Here is a 27,826-nt window from a genome sequence, read left to right as displayed (position 1 = left end):
AGTTAACAGTAGCAGGGCTGCCTGCATCTCACTTTTGATTTACGTATTTTTTTCTCATATTAGTAATAATAATAATAATAATAATACATTTTATTCATAATGCACTTTATATTCAAGAATCTCAAAGTGCTTAAAAAGGGGGAACCTCAAAGAAAGTTTAGCTAAATGCTCTTTTAAAGAGATGTGTTTTGAGGTTCCGTTTAAAAAGAGCTGTAGTCTGTGGGGCCCTCAGGTGGTCAGGGAGGGCGTTCCATAGTCTAGGGGCAGCAGCAGAAAAGGCCCGATCACCCATGGTGCACAGCTTTGTATTAGTCATACTCAACTTATTTAATATATTGGAATTTAATTTGTAACAGTGTTGTTGTTGTTTTTTCTTGTTACACGGACACTTTTCAAAATCCAACAGGGACCATGTGCCAGGTGCCAGGTCGTCCATTTTATTTTGAAGGCACCATCTTGATTTCCGGTGTAAACCTCCCCGGCGGATTTGGTAGGCTACACAGTTTGTATTCCCTCTCATTTATTTAAAATCCACCACTTGGAGTGCTGTTAGATATCATAACCTTGAGTCGTTGTACTTTGGTTACTCTACCCGACACTTCAGTAGCATGTCTTCAGCTCCGGGACACCCTTTCCTCCCTCCTCGGCTAGTTAGTTAGCTCCGTGCGGCCGCTAATGAGAGCAACCGGCGGCGACTGCTCAGCATGCCTCGTAGAAAGAAGAACGGCCAGAGCCCGGCCAGAGTCCCCGGCGGGCCGCTGCCGGAGGAGGGAAGCCCCGGCCACAACACGGGCTACCGACCACCCCAGGGATTTGGCGGTGCAATGGCGAACAACTTTCCCGCAAGCACCTCGCTCTCCAGCTCCGGCAAGGAGACCATCGTCAAAAGCATGCAGGAGATGTTCTCACACCTGGACCCCGAAGTTATTTACATCGTGCTGTCCGAGTGTGATTTTAAAGGTAGCTAGAAACACGGAAGCCCAGCTGTCCAACCTGCTGTGTTGTAACTTTGCTAAGTCGTTAGCCGGGTAGCATGTTAGTGCATTTCTGACAGGGTTGAAGCATTTAACCACATGGCATTAATCATGTTAGAATACCAGATCAGCAGAACCTTGCATTTCTTGTGAAACTGACACACGCACCCTGTTCCACTTGTTGTGCCTGTTTGATGAGCTGCCAGTCTCCCGTATGACACTGACATAGCCTACTACAGCACATACCTGCGTTAATTACTTTCAAATTCACTTACACTGGCTAATGGGTCTCAGTAAGTTACTGCTAAGTCACCTAAGCACAATCAAAACAGAAAGGGAAAAGCAACACCAACAACACATTTAAATGTGTGTGTTTTTTGTACACTGCTGATTTGACAAAAGAGTAAAAGGCTGTTCCAGAGTCTGGAGGGGTACAGCAGCAACATATAATAACGAAAGGTCACTGACCCCAGGTCAGGTGACATTCGGAGTCTTTCTTGAACATACATCAGGTGTTCAAAAAATGACAAAAAAATCTCTGCGTTTAGTGTTTAAAGGCCAAAGGTGACAGTTGTAACGAAAGAATTCCCAATGCAGAACATACAAAACAATATTTTTTTTAGATACTGAACAGTATTTAAAAGTAAGACCGCCATGTTTTGTGAGAGCACATGTGAAAATCAACCTTTTTAAAATGCTAATCAGGTATTGGACGAATTACTTACTAGTAGTTAATAATAATAATTTTTGCTTTTTCCTGGTGTCTGTATCTTCTCTGTTTCTAGTTGAAAATGCAATGGACTCTCTCTTGGAGTTGTCTGTGGCTGCTGAAGTTGCTGGCCCTGTTCCCTCTCCTCCCGTCTCTGGCTTTGAGCGAACTGCTGCAGCCCTGCTCAGCTCACGGCACTTTTCTGAACCTAGACCTGACCATGACCCCTCCAGGTCATCGCAGCTGCCCTCCTCCTACTCTCCTCCCTCCACCGGCCTCCTGACAGGAGAGCTGGACCTGCTGGTGGATCAGGAGCTAGAGACACTAACCACAAAACAAGCCTTTAAGGCAGAGTGCCTCAGCAGCAGCCACTATTTATCCACTTTCCCTCCAGTGCCCTTTCCAGAGCAGGTCCTCCCCGAGCTGCTTCATTCCAGCCTGCACCCTGGGTCCATAGGGCCCTTTGTCCAGCAGCAGGGCCTGGTGGGTGGAACCGTGGAGCAAATCTCTGGAGCCTCCTCCCCGCTTGACCAGCTCAGCACTTGGGAGGACGAGGACGAGGGCGCTGAGGAGCGTCTTTCGATCGTGGATTTCTCACATCTGATGACGGAGATGCCTAAAGACAAGCCAACGCCTCCTCTGGACCTGGCAGCTTCAGGACGTCCCTCAGCTTTCCAGCTGTATAAGAAGCAGGAGCAATCATCACACACACGTACAGACAAGGCTTGGGTCATGCCCTCTAAGGAGATAGTCGGAGGAGCAAGATCTAAGGTGAACACATTGAATCAGGGGCCGTTTAGTTACACACCATCCTGGAACCCGGAGGCACCAGCGTTTGCCCCCCGTTTCCATGGAAACCAGGGGCCAGCCTTCATTACCCCTGTGGCTCAAGCGCCTTCCAACTGGCCCAGCCTGCCCAGACATGCTTCTCCCTGGCTGAGTCAAAGCCCTGTCAGTCAAGCACCTCTCAAACCTTTTGCTACTATTCCAAAGTCCTGGGCCCTGCCTGCTGCTCCACAGCCTCCGGCCCAGTACAACAGGCTGCGTCTGGAAGGGAGGGTCCTAGTGCTGCTACGTGGAGCTCCAGGATCTGGCAAGTCAACCTTGGCAAGGTAAGATGGTTGGGATGCTCTAAACAGCAATACTCTCTAAGCTCTCTAGTAGCGTACGCTGCTCAGGAGTGCAGTTTAGCAGACCTGTGATGCCTGTAGTTGTGAGGCAACTTTGCCTCACAACTACAGGCATCACAGTGGTGACGAGGAACTCATTTGGCTTGCAAATGAATATTAATGTTTTGCTTTTACAAGGCTGTGAAATCAGACGACTTTATAATCAGATTGTTCACTATTGATTTGCTGGCTTGTCAGGATTATTTTAGAAAATTCAACTTTTGACATACAAGGCATCACAGGGGGCCTTATGTTGTTAGAGCGGAGACTCTGGTCGGTGCCAAGGTCAAGGCTGAACATTTAAAGATGATTTTAAGCCTTGTCTGTTGTTGACTTGACTCTGAAACTGCATTCTGATCAGAAGTCTAATGAGTGCAGCCCTGTAAAAAAGCATCTTCAAACCATGTTGTTTCATTGGGATTTTCGTGAGTTTATATAATTTACTTTTCTCTTGTCTTATTCTGGTGTTTACTACAATGGGTTTTGTGAAAAAGGTTTGCTCTTGTGTTAAAAGCTACTTAAGAAGGTTAGAATATATCAGATATGCCAGTGGTAATGATGACCAGAGCCGGCCCGAGGCATAAGCGAACTAAGCGGCCGCTTAGGGCCCCCGACTGCCTGGGGGGCCCACTCAATTTTTTTTTTTTTAGTTTCTGTGTTTGATATTAACATCATATAGGAATATGTAGGAATAAAATGTTTTGGTCTAGATCATTAATAGCCTAAAAATGTAATCAGTTCATCTGGGAGGATGATCATGTCACGTTCACATCCATGCACAGTGTGTATTGAGTTTATTTAAAAACAATTGGAAATGGGGCTGCCCTCAGTTGCCCATGCACTGTGTATAGTCTATAGCCTATTTCAGCCTTGTTTGTGGAAAAAAAGATACAGTAGCTGGACAACAGAGTTCTTCTGCTTCGTTCCTCACACTGCATTTAAATTAATTCATTATATTACAGAGAAATATGTCCCGTAAAAGAAAAAGAGCTCCAAGCCCAACCCAGAGGACTCTCCATAATATTTTATTTTATATTAATATTTGTTTGGAAAATCCATGTGTCCTTCTTCAATAGCTTCTAATTCATCTGACCCAGTGTCTCCAAATTATTTGTTCACACAAAATTTTTCAGATTTAGCCTCTTAATTTTCCTCTCAAAGTGCACCAGATTCATGCATTTCACTTTAAGAAGGTTAAAAAAAATCTCCCGGGGGGGCATACCCCCGGACACCCCTAGCAGGGTCGGAATCTCGGCTGTCTAATATTTTCGCACAGCCACACAGTGGAGGCACTAGTGGAAAACACTGGGTGTGTGAATGATATTTAACAAAGATCTATAGTTTCAGCAGCGCTAACATTGGAGAGGGGCCCCCTAATCATATTTCGCTTAGGGCCCCCTGAAGGCTTGGGCCGGCTCTGATGATGACACAACCTTACTAAAAGTAGAACTCTATCAATATAGTAGTAATGCATCAAAAAACACTGTTTTGAGTCAGACTTTTATTACATCTATCACAACCTATTTAACATCACCTGTCTTCATTCGTTTGTGTGTGTGTGTCTGCAGAGCATTGGTCGAGCATAACCCAGGTGGAGTTAAACTGAGCACTGACGACTATTTCACTCGCGGTGGAGCATATCACTTTGAACCAACTGCTCTTGGGGAGGCTCATGATTGGAACCATAAACGAGGTAAAGCACACACACACAGACAGCAGTAGCAAGTCAATATTCATTATCTGTGTAATTGATAGCCACTGTTTCCTTTTAAACTGCTGTGTGATAAAGTGTGTTTCTCCTGTGTCAACTTTATTCCTATAGCCAAGGAGGCTTTTGGAAGGAGTGCTAATCCCATCATCATTGACAACACCAACATGCAGGGCTGGGAGATGAAACCCTATGTGGCGCAGGTCAGTCAGCTTGCCTGCAGTGTATAAAGCATGGTAAAAGATCTCACATGGATTGACTTCTTCTGCAGAACTAGCTGCTCTGGACAAAAGGTCCATAAAATGCCCTCTTGAGTAACATCGCATTCATGAACTGTTGCTAGGCACTGAAACATGGATACAAAGTGCTGTTCCGAGAGCCGGACACTTGGTGGAAGAACAAGCCCAGAGAACTGGAGAGGTGAGAGACAATTGACAATTGTGTCAATTGAGACATTGCAGACTGTGAAATATATATATTTATTTTCAAGAGCAAAATGCTGTTGCAGATATTTTAAATAACACTGTTTTGTGTCTTGAATCTTTGTCTGCGTTTGTCTATATCTATATGAAGACGCAGCACACACAATGTGCCAGCGGAAAGAATCCGACGCATGCTTAATGGATACGAGCGCTTCGTCACAGTCCAGTCCATCATGGGTTCACAAATGCCTGAGGTGAAACAGCGCCTGATTCTGGAGAACAAAAGCTCACAGTGAGTTTGGCCCATAAATGTACAGGACATCTGCTATAACCATCTGCTATCTGTTTTACATTGTACTGAGAATTGGTGAAACCAATATAATGTAGGCCATTTGTATCACTACAATATCTATATATCTACTGTCTAGTAGTGACTTTATCACAGAGAGAGAAGAGTACCCATTTTTCAAAGTTGTATAAACCTTTTTCACCAAAAAACCAAAAGCGATAACTCTGCTTTTTATTAGTGCACACAAGGTAAAATATTTCCTTGTATAAAAAGTATGTTATTATATTGTCACTGTTGCTATTAAATGTCCACATGTTAGGTTAAATGTACCTTTCACATCTCTTGTTTTCTCCAGGCTGGATTCTTCTGAAACACCTTGTCCAGACCTTGTAGGGCAACCTGGATTTTCTGAGGGGTGTAAAAAGTCCCACCCTCAGCTGTTTTCCTCCCTCCCTGACGTGTCGTCTATCGGACGTTTTGGCGAGATGGGAATGATGGGAGACGGCACCCAGAACTCTACGGAGTCCCTCGACTTCCAACCTACTGGAACACTAACGGAACACGCCGAAATCTCCGACAGCGATGCTGACATGTATTTGGGGGAATTAGATTCTGAGTTGGACGCGCAGTTAGAACAGAATCATCCAATAGGAGATCAGAGAATCCCAGACTGTATTGTGGAATCGGTGATGAACGAAGATAATCATGGGGATGAAATGCCCGTGGCTTTCTCTGAATCCATTGGACAACGAGTGAAGAGAGAGAGGCCAAGCAGGAGGTCGGATTTTGACAGGCTCCAGCCTCCTGCAGATCTGGTGAAAGATACTAACCAATCAGACAGCAAGGCAAAGGAGAAAGAAAAGACAAATGAAGAGGAAGCAGATGGTGTTGAGATGGAAAGGGATGTGGGAGAGAAGGTAATTCCTAAGTTAACAGAGTTTGACGGAGATTGGCCTTCTGAAGGGTCCCTTGAGCAGCGGCAGGTGAGGAGAAGAGATGGGCATAAAGAAGAAGAGGGTTTGTCTCAAGAAGCCAACAGAAATCAAACTAAAGGGCAGTCAGGACCCAGGACCCAGGAGTTTCAGAAGCTTCTTGATCTTATTCAGACTGGTGTAGCTCCCATTCAGACCGGCTCTTCTCGTTCATCTTCCCTTTCCCAGATCTCTGGGGAGGAATCAGGGATGGAGGGGGAAGCGGCAGGTGGCGGGTTTGAGGAATCCCGGGGCAGTGAATCTAACAGTGAGGAGCGAAAACAAAACATGAGCAGACTTGACGCAAGCAGAGGTGAATTACCTGACTGTGTGTTAGACTGGAAGGCAGCCGACTCTTGTAAGGCCAGGGAATCTAGAATTGATCATTGGGAGGGACTTCAAACTGAAAATGAAACAAATAGTACCACTGGAGGGAATGATAATAATGTGTCAGAGATTGGCAGAGAGACCGCGTCTGTTGATTTAAAATCAACCAATCCAACAAAGCCTCCCCTACCTCTTTCTGCTGATTCGCTAGTTGTCTCCAAATGTGAGGAGAAAAATGTTTGCTGTGATGTAGTAAGCCACAATTTGGAAGGTGAAGTTAGTGCAGAGCCTGGTGCTGGGCATACAGATGTGGACAACGATAACTGCACCGAGAATAAAGTTGAGGCAGATATCAGTCATAGTGAGGTGTGTCCGAGTCCTTTGGATGGCTCTTTGGACTCATCATCTTTCAGTGGTGGCAGTCAGGAGAGAAAACAGCGCCAGGGTCGCAGATCAGGGAAACAGTGCAAACTAGCCCTCACCTTTACTCAGAACTATCCTACTTCTTCACCAAATACTCCCGAATGTCCCAATATAAACAGTAGTCCGAATAGCATTAATGTAGATGTTGAACCTAGCTATAATGCTAGCTGCAACACTAGCCTTTGCCCTCAACCTAATTTTGACCCGTCCACCGACTCCGAATCTGAGACACATCTGCAGCCTCCTTCCCCACTTTCCCTGGTAGACACAGGATGCCCCACCCAGACCGAGCCTCATGACTTTGCCCTTCTCTGGCGTCTCAATCGTCAGGACAGCCCTGAAGAGGCTGCCGTCTCCGCGTCCAGCAACCCGAGTGACGTCACAGTCCTGTCCGGAGACTCTGGTCGCTTTGTGCCAGAGCTGTCCTCTGCCGTTTCTGCAGCGGTTGCAGTTAATCCTTCTGACCAAAGAGTGGTCCCCTACCGTGTGGGCCATGAGAAAGGCACACAGGTTGAGGAGAAAGAGCTCGGGGCAACTCAAGACCGACTGGAGAGCCTGCGCATTCTCAGCCGCCATTTTAAACTGGTTAGTTTTGATATGTTGGAAGATCTGTATGATAAATGCCATCAGGACCTAGAATGGACCACCAATCTGCTACTGGATTCTGGAGAGAGGTTCTTCAGAGATGAGTATGGTGAAAGAGAGGAAGAAGAGGAGGATGGCACCGGGGGAGAAAAAGACCAAAACCCATCGAGTCTGTGTGGAGCTTTAGGTATGGATGTAGAAAACAGGTTATTATGTTCTAATGTGTTAGATGAGCATCGTCCTGAAGATTGGCCCAATCGAGAGCTAATTGTGTTTGATGAGCGGACAAATAAGTCAACCTCTGGGCCAGTTAGTGAGTCAGATGGGATCTCCAGTACTACAGATGTTAGAAGCGAAGGTCATCCTGACACCACCTCCCAACTGGAAAAACCTCCACAAACAGAACTTAGTCTGCCTCACGCATCAAACGAAGGGGAGAGCTGTGTTGAAACTGAATACAGAGGGACATCAGAAGCTGACCTAGGCGACAGCGCTTGGGGTGGAGGTTTTGCTGATGGAGTAATAATTGAAGAGTCAAGAGTTGAGATTGAAGAGGAGATTGCTAGCATGGACGAAGTCAACCGGATGCTGCAGGCCGAGCTAGACGAGATGGAGAGTGAGGGAAGACAGAAAAAGGAGGAGAGTACGGAAAGGAGACACATGGGGGAGAGAAGGAGCCGACCACTGAACATTCAGAGTGTGGAGCTGAAGCTACCCACTGAGCTGGCACTTCAGCTTACTGAACTGTTCGGTCCTGTCGGAGTAGACCCAGGTAATTAAGACACCGGACAGTAAGGCAAAAAGCAAAAAATGTCAAATGTTGTACTATTCCTTTAAGGCTTATGTATGCTGAGGTTATTCGTACACATACTGATAACAGCACATCCTTTTGGACAGTCCCTCGTTGAAGACCTCCACGTAAAGGAAGTTTGTAATGAATAACATAACTTCAGTTTCAAGTTTAAACTCTTTTAGTTCTACACACCTAGCCATGATGTGGGTGTAGTTGTCAAATTGCCCGTTATGTAAACTAACAAAAAGTTGCTTGCTGCCATTGAAATTCTACCATCTGAAATACTGTTTCTTATTCTGTTCGATGCTCCCCTGGTGCTCAGAAACTTCATGAGTCTATCTGTCCTCTCTGGTCCACAATATGTAGGAGCCTGCTCCTCTGATGACTATGAAGTGCAGATGGACCTGAACCTGGCCAAACAGCTCCACCAGAAGTGGAAGGAAACCATTCAGGTAAAACGGCTCAAATATTTTCATACTACAATATATAAAGTTCAGGGTTCAACATAACTTTTTTTTCCTACTGGCCCGCCGGGCCAGTGGATCCGAGTTTTACTGGCCCCTTGTATATTTTCACTGGCCCTGCACACACTTTTTTTTTCTTCATAATTTAGTGTCAATAATTATAATACCTGTATTAGAAAAATAAAGAAAGATAACCAGATCTAAAGGGAATATCTATTCTGTAATAGTATAGATATTCCCTTTAGATTTGGTTATTTTTCTTTTAGTTAATTATATGAAATGTTGATATTGTTCATACACATAATATAAAACCAGGCAAACATATTGAATTAGAAGCCTACAACTGAAAGTATGTTGAAAGAGTCGGCCAGTATTTTAAAGTCCAGTAGTTTGATGGTTGTTTTTATTCTTGAATTTGGGCAGTTTAATGAATAGTTCACTTGCAGAAGTCATGATCAAACATAAAAAAAAATAAGAGATGAAGGTCTGATCATTCTTTGTGGTGTGGTAGGCTGTTTTTATTACTTTCTCTATATGCATTAGGGATGTGAATGTGTCGACCGAATGACCGGTTTTCCACTTGCGCTCAAGTTGACTTTAAAAATAGAATAGAAATCCGAAAATCAGTGGGTTATGCCGTTTTTTTAATGGGAGATTTCACCGTGTATGTGAGTTCACGTCTGGTCGTGAGCGCGCTGCAGGAGTGTCACTTCTCCATGAAGTGTCAGCTTCACATAAGAGTCCGGTGTGGGACCATTTTTTCAAACTATTGATAAAAAACAATGCAGTGCAAAATATGCAGCATAAGTTAAACGCTCGTCTAAGACTATGACGTTAAATCACCTTAGAAACACACAATGCCTTCGTCCGATCACAGCAGCGTTTCACCGTGTGATCTCGCCAGCGAGTGAGCCGCCGCGCAGATGAACTGTGGTTTGTGGCTAAAATAATAACCGGGGATATTCTCCCCGTTAGCGATTTCAATGGGAAAGACTTCCGCGATCTGATTGAATGTCTCGAGCCTGAAAACACAGTGCCAAACTGCGCGACTATACTGTACAGTGAGCGGAGTCCCTCCGTTCGTTTCTGTCTACAACCGACACAATCACCGGAGACGCATTCACAGCGTTTAAATAACGCCTCTCATTTGTATTACCATTGGGGCTTGGATGAAAATACTGTAACATTACGGCGGCAGATAAAGGAAAAGCGCAGTTATCATTTTCTGCACCTCAACCTCTGCTGTGGGAAGAAAGAAAGGGGGCAAAGCAAGTCGATTGATTTGTCGACTCGCAGGCGGACGGTAGGCAGCTCTGCCAACGGAGCGAGAGTGCACCCGCTTGTTGCCCCGCCTGTCAAAACACCCACACATCGGTGTCCACTGGCCTTTCATTAAAAAATATATTTTATATTAGGTTTATTATATTGAGTCTTAAATAAACACTGCTTTCATTCCGACTCTCAACGCGCATTTCAATGAACCATGATGTAGTCTACAAAAAGATACTGAACTGTGATTGGCCAGTCACTGGCCCGGGCGGGACAGTGACTGGCCAATCAACTTGCCCTGCATATGATTTTACTGGCCATCGGGCTATACGTTATGTCGAACCCTGAAGTTACATTGCGGGAGGTGATTTTGGGAGCTCTGTGACTTTCATTGTTTAGTTGTCCAAATGATAGCAGCTGGTAGCCTCTGAAGTGCCAGATACTTCCCCCAGGAGTTGGTCCTGACCACAAACAGCTAAAAGAGAATACATTAATTTACATTCATCTAGTGGAAACTAACGTAGCTAAAAAAAATCAATGCACATGTTGCCCCATGAGTGATTTGATGTGTAAAGAAGTTAATCAGATAAAATATCAATGTGTCAGTCTTGCATTAACAACATTCTGCTGCCCCCAAGTGGTATATTGCAGGTTTTATGTTGTGCAATGATAATTTACCACCTTTAGTTGTATCTATGCAACTAAATCTGCCCTGATTTACTGTGAGTGAGTCTCCCTCTGTTAATTTAACCTTGAATGCTGTTTTACAGGAAAAGCAGAGACAAGCTAGTCTTTCCTTTCACTTGTTTCAGGAAAGTAAGTACACACACACACACACACACACACACACACACACACACACACACACACACACACACACACACACACACACACACACACACACACACACACACCTAATCAGTAATTGGGGCTGCTACAGTGCTTTACTGTATTGTCCCTGCCAAACAAAAATAAACATAACATCATCTTTCATTCTTTTAGATTTTTTCAGATGTACAGTAACAATATTTAGTGTCACACCCGCTGAATATCAACCCTTTGAATTTCTAGGTTCGGTACACTGGGGTGATTCACAGGTGGCCAAATCAGGGTCACGAGATCAGACAAATTTCCTGATTAGTGCCGATGGTTACGGGTTCCTGGACAGCCAACCAGAGGCCCCTGGTCTGATGCCACTCATGGACCACTGGAATGTGTCCCGCCCACAAGTGTCTTTTAGAGATATTATAAAAGAGGAGCAGGCTTTGCAGGAGAACTTTGAAAAGGTAGCACTTGCACATTATGTACCTGCTAGACTCTTAGTATTTTCTGTCACACCAAACTTCTTGTATCATATTATTTTCTCAGTTCCTTACATCCTGACCTCTTTCAGACTAGACAGAGTCGTGCAGACCTGGACCGGCGAGACGGATCCACCCTGTTGAAGGAGAACCAACTGTTCACCCTCTTCCCCACCATTGACAGGCATTTCCTCCTGGACATCTTCAGAGACCACAAGTGAATAAAACAACAACTTTTGAGACTGTATTCATTTTGCATGTTTGACAGAGACACTAAATCATTAAAGAATGATGATAAATCTAATCTCTTTCCTAGAGTCTATGCAAGTATGTATGCATATTTTGTGTTGAACAACTGGTTTATACTCCTGACAAACTTGTATTTATATCTTTGTGTAGCTACAACCTGATCCAGACTGAGCGGTTTCTTCGCACTCTACTTGATGAGGGGCCCGTCAAGACAGTGGTCGCCCCAGAGGCACCTCGGTCCGACCACCAGAGAGCAGCCAGCAAGGACAGAGAAAAAGTATTCACAAACACAGGCCTAGGGAGAAACAGACAGTGAAACAGAATAGATGTATACATTTATTTCACGTGTGTATCACATGTACAATGTTACTATATATATATACTTGAAAAATTAGAATATCGTGCAAAAGTTCATTTATTTCAGTAATTCAACTTTAAAGGTGAAAATAATGTATTTATATTACATAAAATCAATAAAAAAAAGGTTTTCAAATACAGAAATGTCGGCCCTCTAGAAAGTATAATCATGCATATCTACTAAGTACTTGGTTTGGGCCCCTTTTGCATGAATTCTTGCCTCAATGCGGCGTGGCATGGATGCTATCAGTCTGTGGCACTGCTGAGTTGTTATGGAAGACCAGTTTGCTTTGATAGTGGCCTTCAGCTCCTCTGTATTGTTGGGTCTGGTGTGTATCATCTTCCTCTTGACAATAGTCCATAGTTTCTCTAAAGAGTTCAGGTCAGGAGAGTTGTCTGGCCATTCATGCACAGTAATACCATTGTCAGTCAACCAGTTACCAGTGGTTTATGGTACTGTGGGCAGGTGCCAAGTCTATCTGGAAATGGATATTGTCATCACCATAAAGCTTGTCAACAGACACAGTGGACTAACAGCAGCAGATGACATGGCACCCCAAATCATCACTGATCCTAATGAAATGTTGCATTTCATTTGGAAATCAAGGTCCCACAGTCTAGAGGAAGAGTGGAGAGGCACACAATCCAAGTTGCTTGAAGACAACTGTCAAGTTTCAACAGTCAGTGATGATTTGAGGCACCATGTCATCTGATGGTGTTGGTCCACTGTGTTATCAAGTCCAAAGTCACCACAGCCATCTACCAGAAGATTTTAGTGCACTTCATGCTTCCGTCTGTTGACAAGCTTTATGGAGATGCTGAATTACTTTTTCCAGCAAGACTTGACACCTGTCCATAGTGCCAAAACCACAAGTAACTGGTTGACTGACCATGGTATTACTGTGTTGATTGGCCAGCCAACTCTCCTGACCTGAACCCAATAGAGAAACTATGGAGTAATGTCAAGAGGAAGATGAGACACACCAGACCCAACAATACAGACGAGCTGAAGGCCTCTATCAAAGCAACCTGGGCTTCCATAACACCTCAGCAGTGCCACAGACTGATAGCATCCATGCCACGCCGCATTTAGGCAAAGAATTGTGCAAAAGGGGCCCAAACCAAGTACTTAGTACATATGCATGACTATACTTTCTAGAGGGCTGACATTTCTGTATTTAAAATCTTTTTTTTATTGATTTTATGTAATATTCTAATTTTCTGAGATTTGGTTTCTGAATTAGAATCTCATAGTATTTTATTGCACCATACTATCAATATATCTAGACAGTGATGGTATCACCAGTTCATCTTCAATACATCACAACTGTGTTTACTGTACGTAACATTTTACCGCTAAAATGGTACATCTTTTTTTAAAAGCAAGAATCCATTAAATACTGTAATGCGTTTTTTGAATGTGTCAGAGGCAGAAGGCCCTGGAAGTGACCGTATCCAACTACCAGGACACTGAGGATCCAGAGTATCAGGATTTCAGGGCTGAGGCTAGCCTACAGAGGAACAGACAGCTGGAGAGTTTTTCCAAGGCGGCTGAGGCCTTCAAGCAAGGTCAAAAAGAAGTTGCTTCATTTTATGCGCAGCAGGTGAGGAGCTGAATGTTTTTCTGCATACTATATTAGAGGTAATATGTATAACTCATTTAGCTTTCCTCCATTTATTATTCCAAAAAATTTAATAATAATGCTCATAGTGAGTTCTTTGAAACCCCTCTTTTTGTAGGGTCACCTACACGGCAAGCGGATGCGTGAGGCCAATCACCGCGCAGCAGTTCAGATTTTCGAGCGGGTCAACTCATCGCTGTTGCCTAGCAACATCCTGGACCTCCATGGGCTGCATGTAGATGAGGCTCTGGAGCATCTGGCCCAGGTCTTGGAAGACAAAACCACAGGTAAAAATTAACAATATACTCTACAGTGTACTAGGGATGGGAGGATAAAACTTTATCATATTAAAAAACACTCAACACAAACAATCAACACAAAATATGTTGATTGTGGTGAATTTCCATTATCGGCAAGTGATTTATTTTAATTGGTTTCCTCTGCAAGGATCAAGATTTCACTGTAAAGATCTCTTATCTGTAATGCTATAAAAAAAAATAGGGGCGCTTGTGGTTTAGTGGTTAGAGCGTCCCCCTCTAAAAAAGCTAAAAAAAAAACACCCAAAAATTATCTTAAAAAAAAAATATATATATATATAAAAATATATATGGGAGAGTGGCCTAAGTTGTGCATTTGGGAAGTTGTGCCACCCCTTGTTTCTAGAAAACCGTGGAAGAAATTGGAAATGTGACCACATACGTATTTAAGAAGAGCCATCCATTTGACTCATCCTGTAAAGAAGGGAGACACAATGAATAAGATATAAGCACATTTAAGTGTTTTGCCTTTCAAAGTAAAATTTCCATGATCAAGGTTTTTTGATTATTGTGTCTGAACAATTATAGTTTGAAAACATTTGACACATGTTTTAGTGCTTTGGTATGCTACATTTTGAGTCTATACAGTTAGCACAATGTCAACCCTAAACTGCTGCATCATTCCTATTATCCAAATTTCTGGGATTGGGGTGATTTGTGGCAAAGGGCCTGGGTGAGTTATAAGTAAGTAAATAAGTAAAATGTATTTATAAAAGCACATTTATGACAGTTTGCACTGTCCAAAGTGCTGTACATAGTGCATTCAGTAGGTAAACAATGAAGGTACAATAACCAAAATAAAAGACATAAAGCCCATACATCCACATAAACACAGATAGTAGTGCAGAGGTAAGATAGTTAATGGGGAGGAAACGCCAGGGTGTACATATGGGTTTTGAGCCTTGATTTAAAGGCAGCAATGTAGGGGAATCACATTTGTCAGGTGGCAGTTGGTTCCACAAGCACAGAGCAACTAGTGCAAAGTACATTTGAGAGTTCTGCCAGTGGCATGGCTGTATACGCTGGTCACCAAAAGAAAGTGATTGTCTACAGTTGCTCAGAAGAGAGTGACATCTCAATTCCACTTAACGACCCCACTGATGAGAGTTCAGATGGCCAGAAAGATGATGATGGTGACTTTGTCATTGTGAGCTTTGCAGGTAAAACCATTAGATCTGCTAGGCCTTGTTTAAGAAAATTGTCCTTCAATCTTTGTCAACTATTTACTTTATTTACTTTAAATAAACCTTAAATAAGTGATTGTCAAATGGATTTGTCTTGCATTACAATTTTATGAGATATATATCAATGGCACAATTCACCCCATGGTATTCTCTCCAACCGCACAACTTACACCACACCGGGGGCAAGTTGTGCATCAAGACAACTTTTTTTCCGAAAGCTATATTTCTTCAACAGTTTATTCCAGATCCAAAGTTTTTATTGCCAGGGATGCACAACACCCTGAAATATATGTACATATTTGAGTTGGAGACTTTACTGTCAAGGCCTTACTTTAAAGTCACTTTGAGTGAAAAGTTGCACAACTTAGGCCACTCTCCCCTATATATATATATACAGTATATATATATTTTTTTTTTTGCAATTCTCCCTGGGTAACCCCTACCTTTAGATTAATAACAGAAGCTACAGTGGCCTAGCCTGGAAATCTAGACCTGCCGCTGGCAAATTAAATTGGCTGCGCCAACAGGTGCATTTCACCCAGGACACCCACTTGCATATGGCCATTAAGTTTGTCCATTCTGTGCTACTATAGAATCATGGCAGTGCAAAATGGAAGTCTCCAGGGTGGCAAGCCCTGCTCTTATGTACATATAAAAGACTCATTCTAAGTAAATAAAATAAACTACTTTTATTTCAAGCGATTATACATTAATTCAAACATACTTATGAATATTATATTCAATTTCTATCAAGTCTGTTCTGAAAAATATCAATAATTTCTACATACTTCACCTCTTTAATATATCATGATTCATGAAACACTTTTTTTAGATGCAGGTGGACTAGGGGGAAATAAAATAGAAAGGAATTTAAAGGTGCTCCGAGGAACTTTCAGTTTTTGTTCATTCTTGCACCCCCTTTGGACAAAAGTGGTAGTGTTATTACTACGCCAGCTGTTGTTCCTGGGTGAGCGTACCCATGACAAAGGCATTAAGAAAAACTATATACAAATAACATTCTTTGCATTGATGCTCTCGTTTGCTGTTACATGTAATTTATGATCATCAGAAGAAAAATTAGACTGTTTGAGAAATAAATAAAAGTTCCTCATAGCACGATTAATGGAATTAAAAAAAAATACGTAACTACTGGTTGTTGGCGGCCCTTGTGTTTTGTATACTTTGGTCATATATCCTCAGCGTTTCAGGTCTCATAGATCCTAAATGCTGAAAATTCATTTGAAAAAAATAAATTGTTTTTAAGAGGGTTTAAGCTTAACAAAAGACAGTTGTAAGCACTCACTTGTGAAGAGCTTTGTAAAATCCATTGTCTACTGATTGAGCTTGAAGCGTTTTGGATGATGGCTAAAGGTCCACCCATTAATCTCACATCAACCCCTGTTCCACCAATGCAAACCTTAAAGGTTTGATTGGCGTGGAGTTGATCTAGAGATAATTCAAGGTAAAGGGTCCGTTCTGTTCCTAAGCTGCTTAGAGTGCATCGGGTGGGTTCGGTGAAACAGTGTTGCGGCTCAAGTCTAGACTCAGCTATGGTCGACATTGTTACGTGGTAGGTGTACATCTAAGATCTAACAAGTGGTCTTGCAGACGTTTGTGCATGCAGCTCTGTTAACTGTTTTCTGTGTTTGTGTGTTTTCTTTTTCTTTCTGTGTAGATTGTGAGCAGGGTCTGTGTCGACCTCAGCTCTCTGTCATCACAGGAAGAGGGAACCACAGCCAGGGGGGCGTGGCCCGCATCCGCCCCGCTGTTATAGACTACCTCACCAACAAAAACTACAGGTACACGTACACACAAACACACATACACACACACACGCACGCACACGCACGCACACACAACATGTTCATCACCAACTTTTTCTCTTATCTCTTTATCTGTCAGGTTTACTGAGCCAAAGCCAGGTCTCATGTTGGTCTCTTTAAAGTGAGAAGAATCTTATTGGATTCAAGCTCTCCCTCTCGCTCTCCTTCTACAACGACCTATATACAATAATTACAGTATATACTCTATGGTACACTCAGCCTCCTTGTTTCTTGAACTAGATTTTCTTTTGTGTTTTTTGAAAGATAACTGAATTGTCATGATTTACAAATAAGGTATTTGTATGCAACTGTAAAGCTATAATGTATGTACATTTTATATTTAAAAATGTTTTATAGTGTGGTGTTTATCTTTGTGCCTTTTTTAACGAGTATGAAAAATATTTGTGTTTTGAAGGCTCCATAAGGTGTTATTTAATCATTGGAACATTTTCTACTCAGTAGTCATGTTTGAGTCTTAATGTAAAGATTTTACCACACTTCATTTAAAACATGATGGCATGCTATCTGCTTGGAGGTGGATTTTTAGTAAAATGGCACCCTTCATTGTGACACAACTTGGGCATTTTATTTTACGCTAATTATACATTTATAATATGCCTAATAATCACAGATTTTACTTGGGAGGGGTTCGACGGAAGAGTTTTCTTCCTTGGTTGTCAGTGTTACTTTGCAACTTGTTCACCAGAAGGTGAGCCTGAATCTCTTCAGATGATCTAAGGGCCATTTAATAGTTTGAACACCCTCCACTGGATTTTTGCAGCAATACATCTTTTTTTGTCTAGCAGCTGCCTCAGAAATGTACTGTTCATTTACTTTTTGTTACGTGTATCAGTGTATTATTCTACCAGCTAATATACTGATATTCAAACTCAGGTTGAGATTCATAAATGTAGGTTTCCTTTTTTTCTGTCTCGAGGTCAGATTTTTTCCAGCCTGCTCCTGGTAACATTATTTTTTTAAACCTGTTGTGCCAAATGTTGTCGGATATGTATTCCTCAGGTAGCTACATGGGTGTTGTAGGTTCAAATGGCTTCTGTTTTTCTAGCTGTGATAATTTTTTTTTTCTTTTTACAAAGGTGTAACAACAATGTTGACACATTTTACTAATTGTACATAATGTTGTGAACACATGAATCATAAAGAAAATGTTGTATTTTTTTATTCATATGTTTAAATGCTTTTGACAGAGAATATTGTATTGTGAAATAAATGCTATTTTGTTAATAATTGAAGACTTGCACAAGTGTGGGTTAATCTGTCATAATTTTTCCCCATTTGCATGAAAATACAAAAGAATCTCTCTGAGGCAAAACATCTGATGTCCCATATATCTTTTTTTATATATATATATATATATATATATATATATATATATATATCTTTTTATATATGTGTGTGTGTGTGTGTGTGTGTGTGTGTGTGTGTGTGTGTGTGTGTGTGTGTGTGTGTGTGTGTGTGTGTGTGTGTGTGTGTGTGTGTGTGTGTGTGTGTGTGTGTGTGTGTGTGTGTGTGTGTGTGTGTGTGTGTGTGTGTGTGTGTGTGTGTGTGTGTGTGTGTGTGTGTGTGTGTGTGTGTGTGTGTGTGTGTGTGTGTGTGTGTGTGTGTGTGTGTGTGTGTGTGTGTGTGTGTGTGAGAAATGTGAGCGTAAGTAGGTAGGCGGGCGGAGCCAGGCTAATAAAGTGGCCGGTGAGTGTATCTTTTTTACTCTCAGTTGGACTTGAGATTTTTGTTAAAGACTTTAAACGTAGAGCCAACTAAATGGGATCCTCTCCTAGTACCAGGGATGCTATTTAGGTCTTGAGACATGCTTGGCCAGTCCATCACCATTACCCTCAGCTTTTTTAGCAAGGCAGTGGTTGTTTGGAGGTGTGTTTGGGGTCGTTATCATGTTGCAATACTGCCCTGCGGCCCTGTTTACGAAGGGAGGGGATCATGCTCAACAGTACATGTTGGCATTCAGTGAACTGTAGTTCCTCAGTGCTGGCAGCACTCATTTAGCCCCAGACACTCCAAGCACCATGCTTGACTATAGGCAAGACACACGTTTCTTTGTACTCCTCACCTGTTTGCCGCCACATACACTTGACACCATCTGGACCAAATAAGTTTATCTTGGTCTCATCAGACCACAGGACATGGTTGCAGTAATCCATGTCCGTAGTCTGCTTGTCTTCAGCAAACTGTTTGCGGGCTTTCATTTGCATCATCTTTAGAAGAGGCTTCCTTCTTGGACGACAGCCATGCAGACCAGTTTGATGCAGAGTGCGGCGTATGGTCTGAGCACTGACAGGTTGACCCCCTCACCCCTTCAAGACCGGCAGCAATGCTGGCAGTATTCATAAGTCTATTTTCCAAAGTCAACCTCTGGATATGACCCTGAGCAAGTGCACTCAACCTTCGTAAACTGGGCTGCAGGGCAGTATTGCAACATGATAACGACCCCAAACACACCTCCAAGATGACCACTGCCTTGCTACAGAAGCTGAGTGTAAAGGTGATGGACTGGCCAAGCATGTCTCCAGACGTAAACCGTATTGAGCATCTGAGGGGCATCCTCAAACAGGAGGTGGAGGAGTGCAAGGTCTCTAATATCCACCAGCTCTGTGATGTCATCATGAATAAGTGGAAGAAGATTCCAGTGGCAACCTGTGAAGCTCTGGTGAACTCCATGCCCAAGAGGGTTAAGGCAGTGCTAGAAAATAATGGTGGCAATTTGGACATTTTCACTTAGGGGTGTACTCACTTTTATTGCCAGCACTTAAGACATTAATGGCTGTGTGTCAAGTTAATTTGAGGGAACAGTAAATTAACACTGTTTTACAAGCTGTACACTGACTACTTTACATTGTATCAAAGAGTCATTTATTTAGTCTTGTCCCATGAAGAGATATAATGAAATATTTGAAGAAATGTGAGGGGTGTACCCACTTTTGTGAGATACTGTATAGGCCTAGTTTATTTATATCTTGCCTATAGCCTAGGCTACAGCATCTTACCTTGAGCTGGGCTTTACTCAATTCCTGACTGGAACTCAATGCTTTCCTTATCTGTTTACTGCAATGGCTTATCTTTCATTTGGGCCAGCTGTGCCAGACATCCGCAGGTAGCCTAATGAAGACGGTAGGCTACAAATCCAAAACAGTGGACAAAAAACAAAACAAAAAATCTTAATATACGTAGGCCTATAGGCTTACTATTTGTTTTTAAAGCACAGCTGGTGTGCTGTGGCGTGCACAGACATTTTGGGGGGCAGGTGCTCAGTGCAAAAAAAGGGCACAATATATTCTATCGATGAATGAGCAAATCATTTAAAGGTTACTTGTACAAACCCCACCCCCCGCCCCCTGGCCTAATGACTTTTAATACCCGGCCACACATACAGTGTTTCTCACAGGAATTAATTTGGGAGACTGTGTTTGGGACCGTGGACCTTCTCGGGGGGTCCGGTGGAATGCTCCCTCGGAAGAAAAATTTGAACCTTTTTAAAGTAAAATTCATCAATCTGCTGCACTTTGAGAAGAAAGCTAAGGCTAAATCACCTGTTTCAATGTGGGCTATTTAGTAATATTTTCTAGAAGAATTTGGAGACACAGAATTACCAAAAAGCAGAAACAAAAAATGTACATGTCACCTTCGGATTTTTAAAAATGATCCCTTATCCCGAAGCTCCTTCTCTCTTTGAGGTCTTCGATAGGCCCCTGATCTCCGTACGCCCCCCCCCCCCCCCCACAAAGATCAGGGGCCAGTAATATATATATATATTTTTTTTTAAATAACATTGTTCGGGGATCAGGGGCCTATATTGGGCCAGTAAAAAATCTATTAAAAAATCTTTATTATTTTCTTTATTTTTTATTAATTGGGGCATTGTTATCACACGCATTTAATCATCGAGTATTTATAGATGGTGATGTCAGCATGGGCAAGATACACCGCTAAAAAAACATGTGCCCTTAAAATAAAAATAAATATATATATTTTTTTATTTTAAGGGCACTTGTTTGGTCCAGGGGGCAAAGGGCAGGTGCTCAGGCACCACTTGGTGTCTACCTGTGCACGCCCCTGGGTGTGTGAGAGGCGAGCAGAAGTCACAGTACCACCTCCCCACACCGAACAGCGGATGCGTTTTACTTTTCTTTTCTCTCCAATTCGTTGCTTCCCCCCTCCGCTTTTGAGCTGCCTCTGTGTTTTTCCGCAGGTGCCAATCGTCTCCGAGTGTGTTTCTGTCCCTTTATTAAAACAGTTAAAGAAATGGCGTTGTAGCGCTTAGGATATTATTGTGTTTAATAACAAACCGTTACTGAAGTTTAAAAACTTAATTTTTTCGGGTTTCGCTGCGACTTGTTCAAAGGAGGCAGCCAGCATCCGCCCATTATAGACTGAGAAGATTGCCAAAAAAGGTAATTATGTTTTTATTGTTTAAAAAATCTAATTGTCCTCCATTTACTCTGTCTAGTCTGTTCTGCTGAGGCCTGCATGGTTTATGTTATGCTATTCTATTTGTAAATGTAGGTTAATAAGAAAAAAGCCATACGGTGGGTAAAACTAAACTTTTTTCAAAATCAACTTTTTAAATTGAGCAAGTGACATCTTCAAGGTGTAGCCTACTGTAGTTTTACTGTCTTATTTGGACAAAAAGATGATTATAACTGTACATTTATATTTTATTGTAAACTAGGCCTACATAAAGGAAGAAGAGTCAAGTAGACTACATTTTAAATGTTGCACTACAGGTTTCATTGTTTATTAATCTTGCTTTCATAGTAGGCAGAGAGTAGCCTATATAAGTAGCCTTCTCCAAGTAAGGTTATTTAGTTAGTTGAATAGTGGAAAAAAAATAAAGCTGATTTAAAATGTCCCATCTACGTTATGGAGATTGAGGTCTTTCCATCTAGGCTTGTATGTGCGTCTGTGTCATGGCAGGTGGTTTTGAGGTTATGACTTGTGACTTCTGGTACTTGTAATACAATTGTCAAACTGTCACTTGAATGCACCAGAGAAGTCATACTTAAAAACACTAGCAGATTTAGTTGATAATAACAATAATGAAAAAGGGTCAAACAGAAAGAGACAGGTCTTGCATATGAGATAGTACAGCAGACGTGTATGTTGTTAATGAGCCCCGGTTGCAGTCTTCAGGATCAAGCTGTTAATTCTGGGTCACACCCAAAAACACAAATCTTTACTTCCGTATGTAATCAGTAGCGTACTTTGTTATACATTTAATGCTATATACTTAATCTATAAATATAAAATAGTCTATGTTTGTTACAAAAACTAAAGGGGGTATCATCTACCACATGGAGTAGGCCTACTCTCGACTTCTGTATTGTTTGAGCAGATATTTCTAATTTTTCATACTGAACGTAGCCTACTGTATTAAACATATTGTCCTAAGAGCCAGGCATGCTGCTGTCATATTCCACTGATACGTCGTATGTGAACTATTTTGAGAAATGTATAGAAACTATTGTATGTGAACAATTTTTGAAAGCATTTCAGTTTTTGCCCGTCTTTTCTTTTTGAGGTAATATGACAGAGACTGGCTTACACGTAGGCTACCTCACATTCGTAACATATCCTCCCTTCGTCTCTCTTCCTCTATAGATTTCCCCTCCTCAACTCTGAGTGGTTAGATCTGTTTGGACAGAATGAGAGACCATAACCCCACCATGCTGCCGAGGCCGAGCAGAAGTGAGACGAGCCGAGAGGGCCCAAAGAACCCAGACGTTATGTGAAGCGTGTATCCAGCTGAAGACCACTGCCTGTACTAACCTACTCTTTAAGAGAAACGATTCAGGAAAAAAGAGAGACAAACAAGCTGACTGAAAGCTGAAATCTCCAGGAATGGAGTCAACAAAAGTCAGGGCTACAAATCACCTGTACACGGAAGTTAAGGACACCTAGGGCGGTTGCTGCCTTTGACTATCCACAAGTTGCCCAAAAAAACTAAGACTTTTTCCAAAGAATTACAAGCGAGTCTGTTCAGAGGTAATCATGAACGACATGACGGAGATGTCGTTGAAGTGTGTCCTCGTCGGGGACAGCGCCGTGGGTAAGACGGCTTTGCTGGTGCGCTTCACCTCGGAGACCTTCCCGGAATCCTACAAGCCCACAGTGTTTGAGAACATGGGGGTGGAGGTGTACATGGACGGGGTTCAAATCAGCCTGGGCCTTTGGGACACGGCGGGCAGCGACAACTTCAAAACCATCCGACCGAGGTCCTATCAGCAGGCCGACGTGGTCCTCCTCTGCTACTCCGTGGCAAACCCCAACTCGCTGGCCAACATCCAGCGGAAGTGGATCGCTGAGGTGCGGGAGTACCTGCCCAAGGTGCCAGTGTTGGTGGTGGCCACCCAGACGGATCTGAGGGAGGCAGGGGCGCATCGGGTCAGCTGCATCTCTGCGGCAGACGGCAGACGCGTGGCTCACGAAATCCAAGCTAAGGGCTACGTGGAGTGCTCCTCCTTAGGCAACCGTGGCGTTCAGCAGGTGTTTGAGTATGCGGTGCGGACGGCGGTAAACCAGGCGAGGAAGCAGGCCAGGCGACGGATGTTCAGCCTAAACCAGTGCAAGGTCTTTTGACCTTTGACCGTGACTTGGTGGTGGACACCTGAGCCCTCATGAGATGACTTTTTCAATAATGCGCCTCGGCATGCTGTTCAAACTCAGTAAGGGTCTTTAGAGTTGTAAGAGCCCAAAGTTGTATTTGTCTTAGGGTTCTTATTCACTAACGCAAGCCCTCCCCAAGACTTTATTTAAAAGATTACATTGATTTTTCCGTCCACCTAATAGGCCCTCATGCAAATGTCAAACAGGTGAAATTTTTCCTTTAGTGTGATCAGAGGATTTTTGCATTTTAGAACAAACTCCTATGAGAACATCTGCTGTAAAAGGCCTCACTTAAAGGAAAGCATTTAAAGCGTTGACATTGACACAGCATATCGTTTGTTATGCTCGTTGTTTTGTTCTCAGTTTGCAGTTGGATCAGAAATCTAACTTTTGAATTACAGCCTTAGTTAAATGAGTGCCTTTACTACTATAAATAATTAATATGACACACCAAGTTATTTTTTACAGCTGCATGGAGTTTTTATAGTGTCATCTGTTTGTAGAAATAAATCTGGGGAAAGTTATGCTCCCTAAATGTTAATCAATACAAAGTCAGTAATGACTAAGAAAACCGGGGTGTCAGCTCAGAGACCGTCTTTGCTCTATATATAGAATATTCTTTATTATTTATGTGACATTAATGACATTTTGTTAGACCTTACTAGGAAATAAACACTCAATTGGTCGCAGGATAGACAGAAATGCATACATGCTTCATGTTTCTCTAGGCTATATGTGTTTTATATATGTATATCTGTCAAATCTATTTTCTAGGTATACCTGCATTTGTATTGTTTGAAATGTTAACTCATGCATCATTTGCATTTAAATTAATATGTTGTTATGCTCGACAGTCAACACATATCAGACTTTAGAAAATATCTAAAGGACCTTACAACAAACAAACTAAATAAAAAAATATTAAGAAATATATCATTCAAAAGTGTATTATATATATTGGTTGGTGATTCAAACATTTTGAAAACCACATGTTATGCATTTGTGGCTATTTTTTGTGAATTATTTGTAAAATATATATATTTTTTAAACCTTATATCGCTTTTTAGAAAATAGAAGTAAAGTACAATAATCTGTCACCTATGTATCTTGCAAACTTTTAAAACTGGGCCACCAAATCCCTTTCCATAAATTAAAAACAAGGATTCAACTTCCAATATTCTTTTTTCTGGACTCTTTATATTTATTGTCTTATCTTATAATGGCCAATTTCAAACTGATTGTATTTATATAATATCAAAACATTTAGCTACAGTATGTGGTATCAAGCTACCATATGTATAAATGTTTTTATAAATTACAAATTATATTAAATGGTTGTACCAATATTTTTTATTATTTTGTACAATTAACAAGATGGTTCTAATTGTGTTTCTTCAGTTTTGGAGCTGCAGCCAGCAAGTATCACCTCCTTGACTTTGACTGGATAATCACAGTTTATTTTGTGAATGCTGACCTGGTTGGTTACTTAGTTAGTTAGGTTATTAGGATCCCCATTAGCTACAACAGAGCTGCAGCTATTCTTCCTGGGGGACTGGGTCAAACACTTTAGTTTTTATATGTGCCGTGTGTCTTGTATACACCATTCATTAATGCTTTGTTGACTCGAAAAACACAAATAACTGAAGAGTTGTATACCTACAAAACGTGCGAGTTTGCAAGAGACTGCTTACGCTAATGGGAACAACATACAGCCCGTGCATTAATTCAGAGCTTACACACACACACACACACACACACACACACACACACACACACACACACACACACACACACACACACACACACACACACACACACACACACACACACACACACACACACAAGTAAATGGAGGAAGTAAAGTGAGACCACAGATGACTTTAAACCATTGTAGCATGGTAATTGAATAAAAAGTTCTCATTCAATTCACCATTAATTTCAAACATCAAAAACTTGCCTCAAAGAACTTTGAGTCCTGTACATGGATATAACATAGTATATCCTTTTGCCTAACACATCAGTGCAGCCTTAAATGAATTACCTACTGCATACGTCCGTAAATGGCATGTGAATATCAATGTATTAGGGGGTGTTTTTATATGCATGTGATTTATTGTTGCTGAATGGTAAAGCAAGCGCAAAAAGAGATGCCCAGGAACGGCAAACAAGCAGGAAAAAGATCAGAAAAGCTTCACATTCACATGTGCATACTTAATGCTTTCTCCCGCTCTTTCTCTGTCTCATGTGGTGTTCAAAGCTGCGTGAGGATGAGAGACACAATACACACTTTTTCAAGGATTCGCTGAAAAACAGCTAACCACATCCCAGCACACAAACACACATATGTATACTCCCGGGTCGGGCCCAGCAGCAGACCCGGGTTCGATTCCCGCCCGCGGTCGTTCTCTGCATGTCACTCCCCTCTCTGCCCCATTTCACCTCTGTCTCTCTGCACTATCAATAAAGCATAAAAATGCCCAAAAAATATCTTTAAAAAAAAAAAAACTTTTGCAAACACACATCAAATTCAAAATGCAAATACGTTCACACTTTGAGTCTCTCATGCACACGGGTATACAGGCATACTCATTTGATTACGTACAGTCCAACAACAGAACAGAGTCATGTAGATGTCATGTACACAGGGACCTACACATGGTTTGGACTTTATGAAAAACAAAAATCACCAACTTATCTAAGAGCACATACTGATGAACCATTTAAGTATTGGAAGTGATGAGCTTTAATACTCATCGTTTTAATAAACCTTATAATTGTTTTACAGGTTACTTGTTTTGGACTCTAAAGACTATAATATGACAAGACATCAGATTCCCTGAGTAGTACAGTACACCTGCTGAGTCTACTTACAAAACTGTTCTCCCGTTGAGTTTACTGCATCGAATAACATAGTCCCATGACCAGATTTTAGTGTTCATTTAAATATTTTAGTCAGTACATTTTTAGAGTTACAAGTGCCAAAGAGAAATGCTGATGTGCTTTAAGAGTTAACACAGTTTAAGTGCCTGCTGTGGCCTCTCATTGTGCTCTTGCCTGCCACAAATACCACAATGCCTTATCCCCCTCTCGCTAAAAAAGTCTCTCTCTCTCTCTCTCTCTCTCACACACACACACACACACACACACACACACACACATACACATACACACACTGTATAGTAGATACAGTGGAGCCACTTCACAGTCAGCAGGTGGCGGTTGTTCTGACTCACTTCACAAGGGCCTCTGATGTGTTACACAGGGAGCTGGTAAAAAGGCCTTTTTCACAGCAGACATTTTGACATTGTCACAGCAGGGGAGCACATATTCATTTCATGCAGGTGATGTTCATGGGGTTCTAGTTCTATCAACAATGGCTAAGGCAGTAGCCGAGTAATACTAAATGGAACATAGCCATATGTATTTAGGCACACATGGGCTTTTAGTTCAACAACATGTAAAAATGTCTGCCTGTTGATCACAGCGGCAACAAGAACTTAAAAGTTCATTCTTAAGCTAAATAGACTCCACTTGAGTATTTCAATTGCACTCCTACATGTTTTTAATACATTTACATATTCAGATCAGTAACCCAAAATATTTCCAACTTCTAAATCATGATGTATTATTATAGGATAGGTTAAAAATGAAACTTTATGGATCCCTGAGCGGAATTCACAAAATACCTAGCAAGTCTATAAAGTCATGATGATCGCCACCTTTTCTCAGCTGCAACATTAAAATGATGTAAATGGAGGACTTTTACTATTCATTTCTAACTTTTCAGTAAAATATATGGGTAACTCCTAGTCACTGCTTAGTTGTGTACAACCTGATACTGTCTCAATGTGTCATATTTTGCAATTGAGCTTTAGACTCTGGTTATTATAAATGTAACTTCTTTGAAAGTATAGTTTTGCTATTGTCAACTTTCCCACTTTTTCAAAGCCTGCCTGTGGAACAGCTAGCAGTGGTCGTCTTCATTGTAGCAGCTTCTTCACAGCAGACATTTTGACTCTGTCATAATAGAAACAGCTCAGGTGGAACTAACCTAACCATGGCTCATTTCAATCCAAGTTCCACAGTAAGATGTGACAGTGTGACAGTGGGCCAACACGCTCAACAGTGCAGCAACTAGCTTGTATTTCAGCCATCATTAATTGTGAATTCTAAGCTATGAAGGAGCATTTCACCCAAATGATGTGGCTCATCAGGAGATATTGAACCAGTTTTCTAA

The 27,826-nt window shown here is 41.8% G+C and overlaps 2 protein-coding genes across 2 annotated transcripts; both read left to right on the top strand.

Moving 5' to 3' along the window:
• Nucleotides 1-543: 543 nt before the first annotated feature.
• On the top strand, nt 544-18,158 carry n4bp2 (NEDD4 binding protein 2). Its single transcript, XM_080029629.1, has 16 exons — nt 544-960; nt 1,760-2,795; nt 4,421-4,545; nt 4,675-4,763; nt 4,904-4,980; nt 5,134-5,274; nt 5,627-8,349; nt 8,737-8,822; nt 10,874-10,919; nt 11,175-11,389; nt 11,497-11,621; nt 11,804-11,930; nt 13,438-13,614; nt 13,751-13,919; nt 16,809-16,932; nt 17,036-18,158. The coding sequence occupies exons 1-16, from the start codon at nt 705-707 to the stop codon at nt 17,079-17,081; spliced, it is 5,562 nt and encodes a 1,853-aa protein (XP_079885755.1). The 5' UTR covers nt 544-704; the 3' UTR covers nt 17,082-18,158.
• A 3,189-nt stretch (nt 18,159-21,347) lies between these two features.
• Nucleotides 21,348-23,562, top strand: rhoh (ras homolog family member H; the record flags this gene model as incomplete). The annotated part of the gene is made up of 2 exons (XM_080029138.1): nt 21,348-21,377; nt 22,585-23,562. Exon 2 carries the CDS (start codon nt 22,975-22,977, stop codon nt 23,560-23,562), a length of 588 nt encoding a protein of 195 aa, XP_079885264.1. The 5' UTR covers nt 21,348-21,377; nt 22,585-22,974.
• Between the last annotated feature and the right edge of the window lie 4,264 nt (nt 23,563-27,826).

Source organism: Ammodytes marinus (genome assembly GCF_949987685.1).
Source record: "Ammodytes marinus genome assembly, chromosome: 6".
Lineage (NCBI taxonomy): Eukaryota > Metazoa > Chordata > Actinopteri > Uranoscopiformes > Ammodytidae > Ammodytes > Ammodytes marinus.
The sequence above is the reverse complement of the archived record's forward strand: the minus strand, read 5'-3'. Positions and strand labels throughout refer to the sequence as shown.

Excerpts from the sequence above, each read along its gene's own strand:
- n4bp2 (XM_080029629.1), top strand. The coding sequence starts at position 705 with ATGCCTCGTAGAAAGAAGAACGGCCAGAGCCCGGCCAGAGTCCCCGGC. Across the intron at positions 4,546-4,674 it reads TGATTGGAACCATAAACGAG|CCAAGGAGGCTTTTGGAAGG; the intron begins GTAAAGCACACA and ends TTATTCCTATAG. Across the intron at positions 10,920-11,174 it reads CTTTCACTTGTTTCAGGAAA|GTTCGGTACACTGGGGTGAT; the intron begins GTAAGTACACAC and ends TTGAATTTCTAG.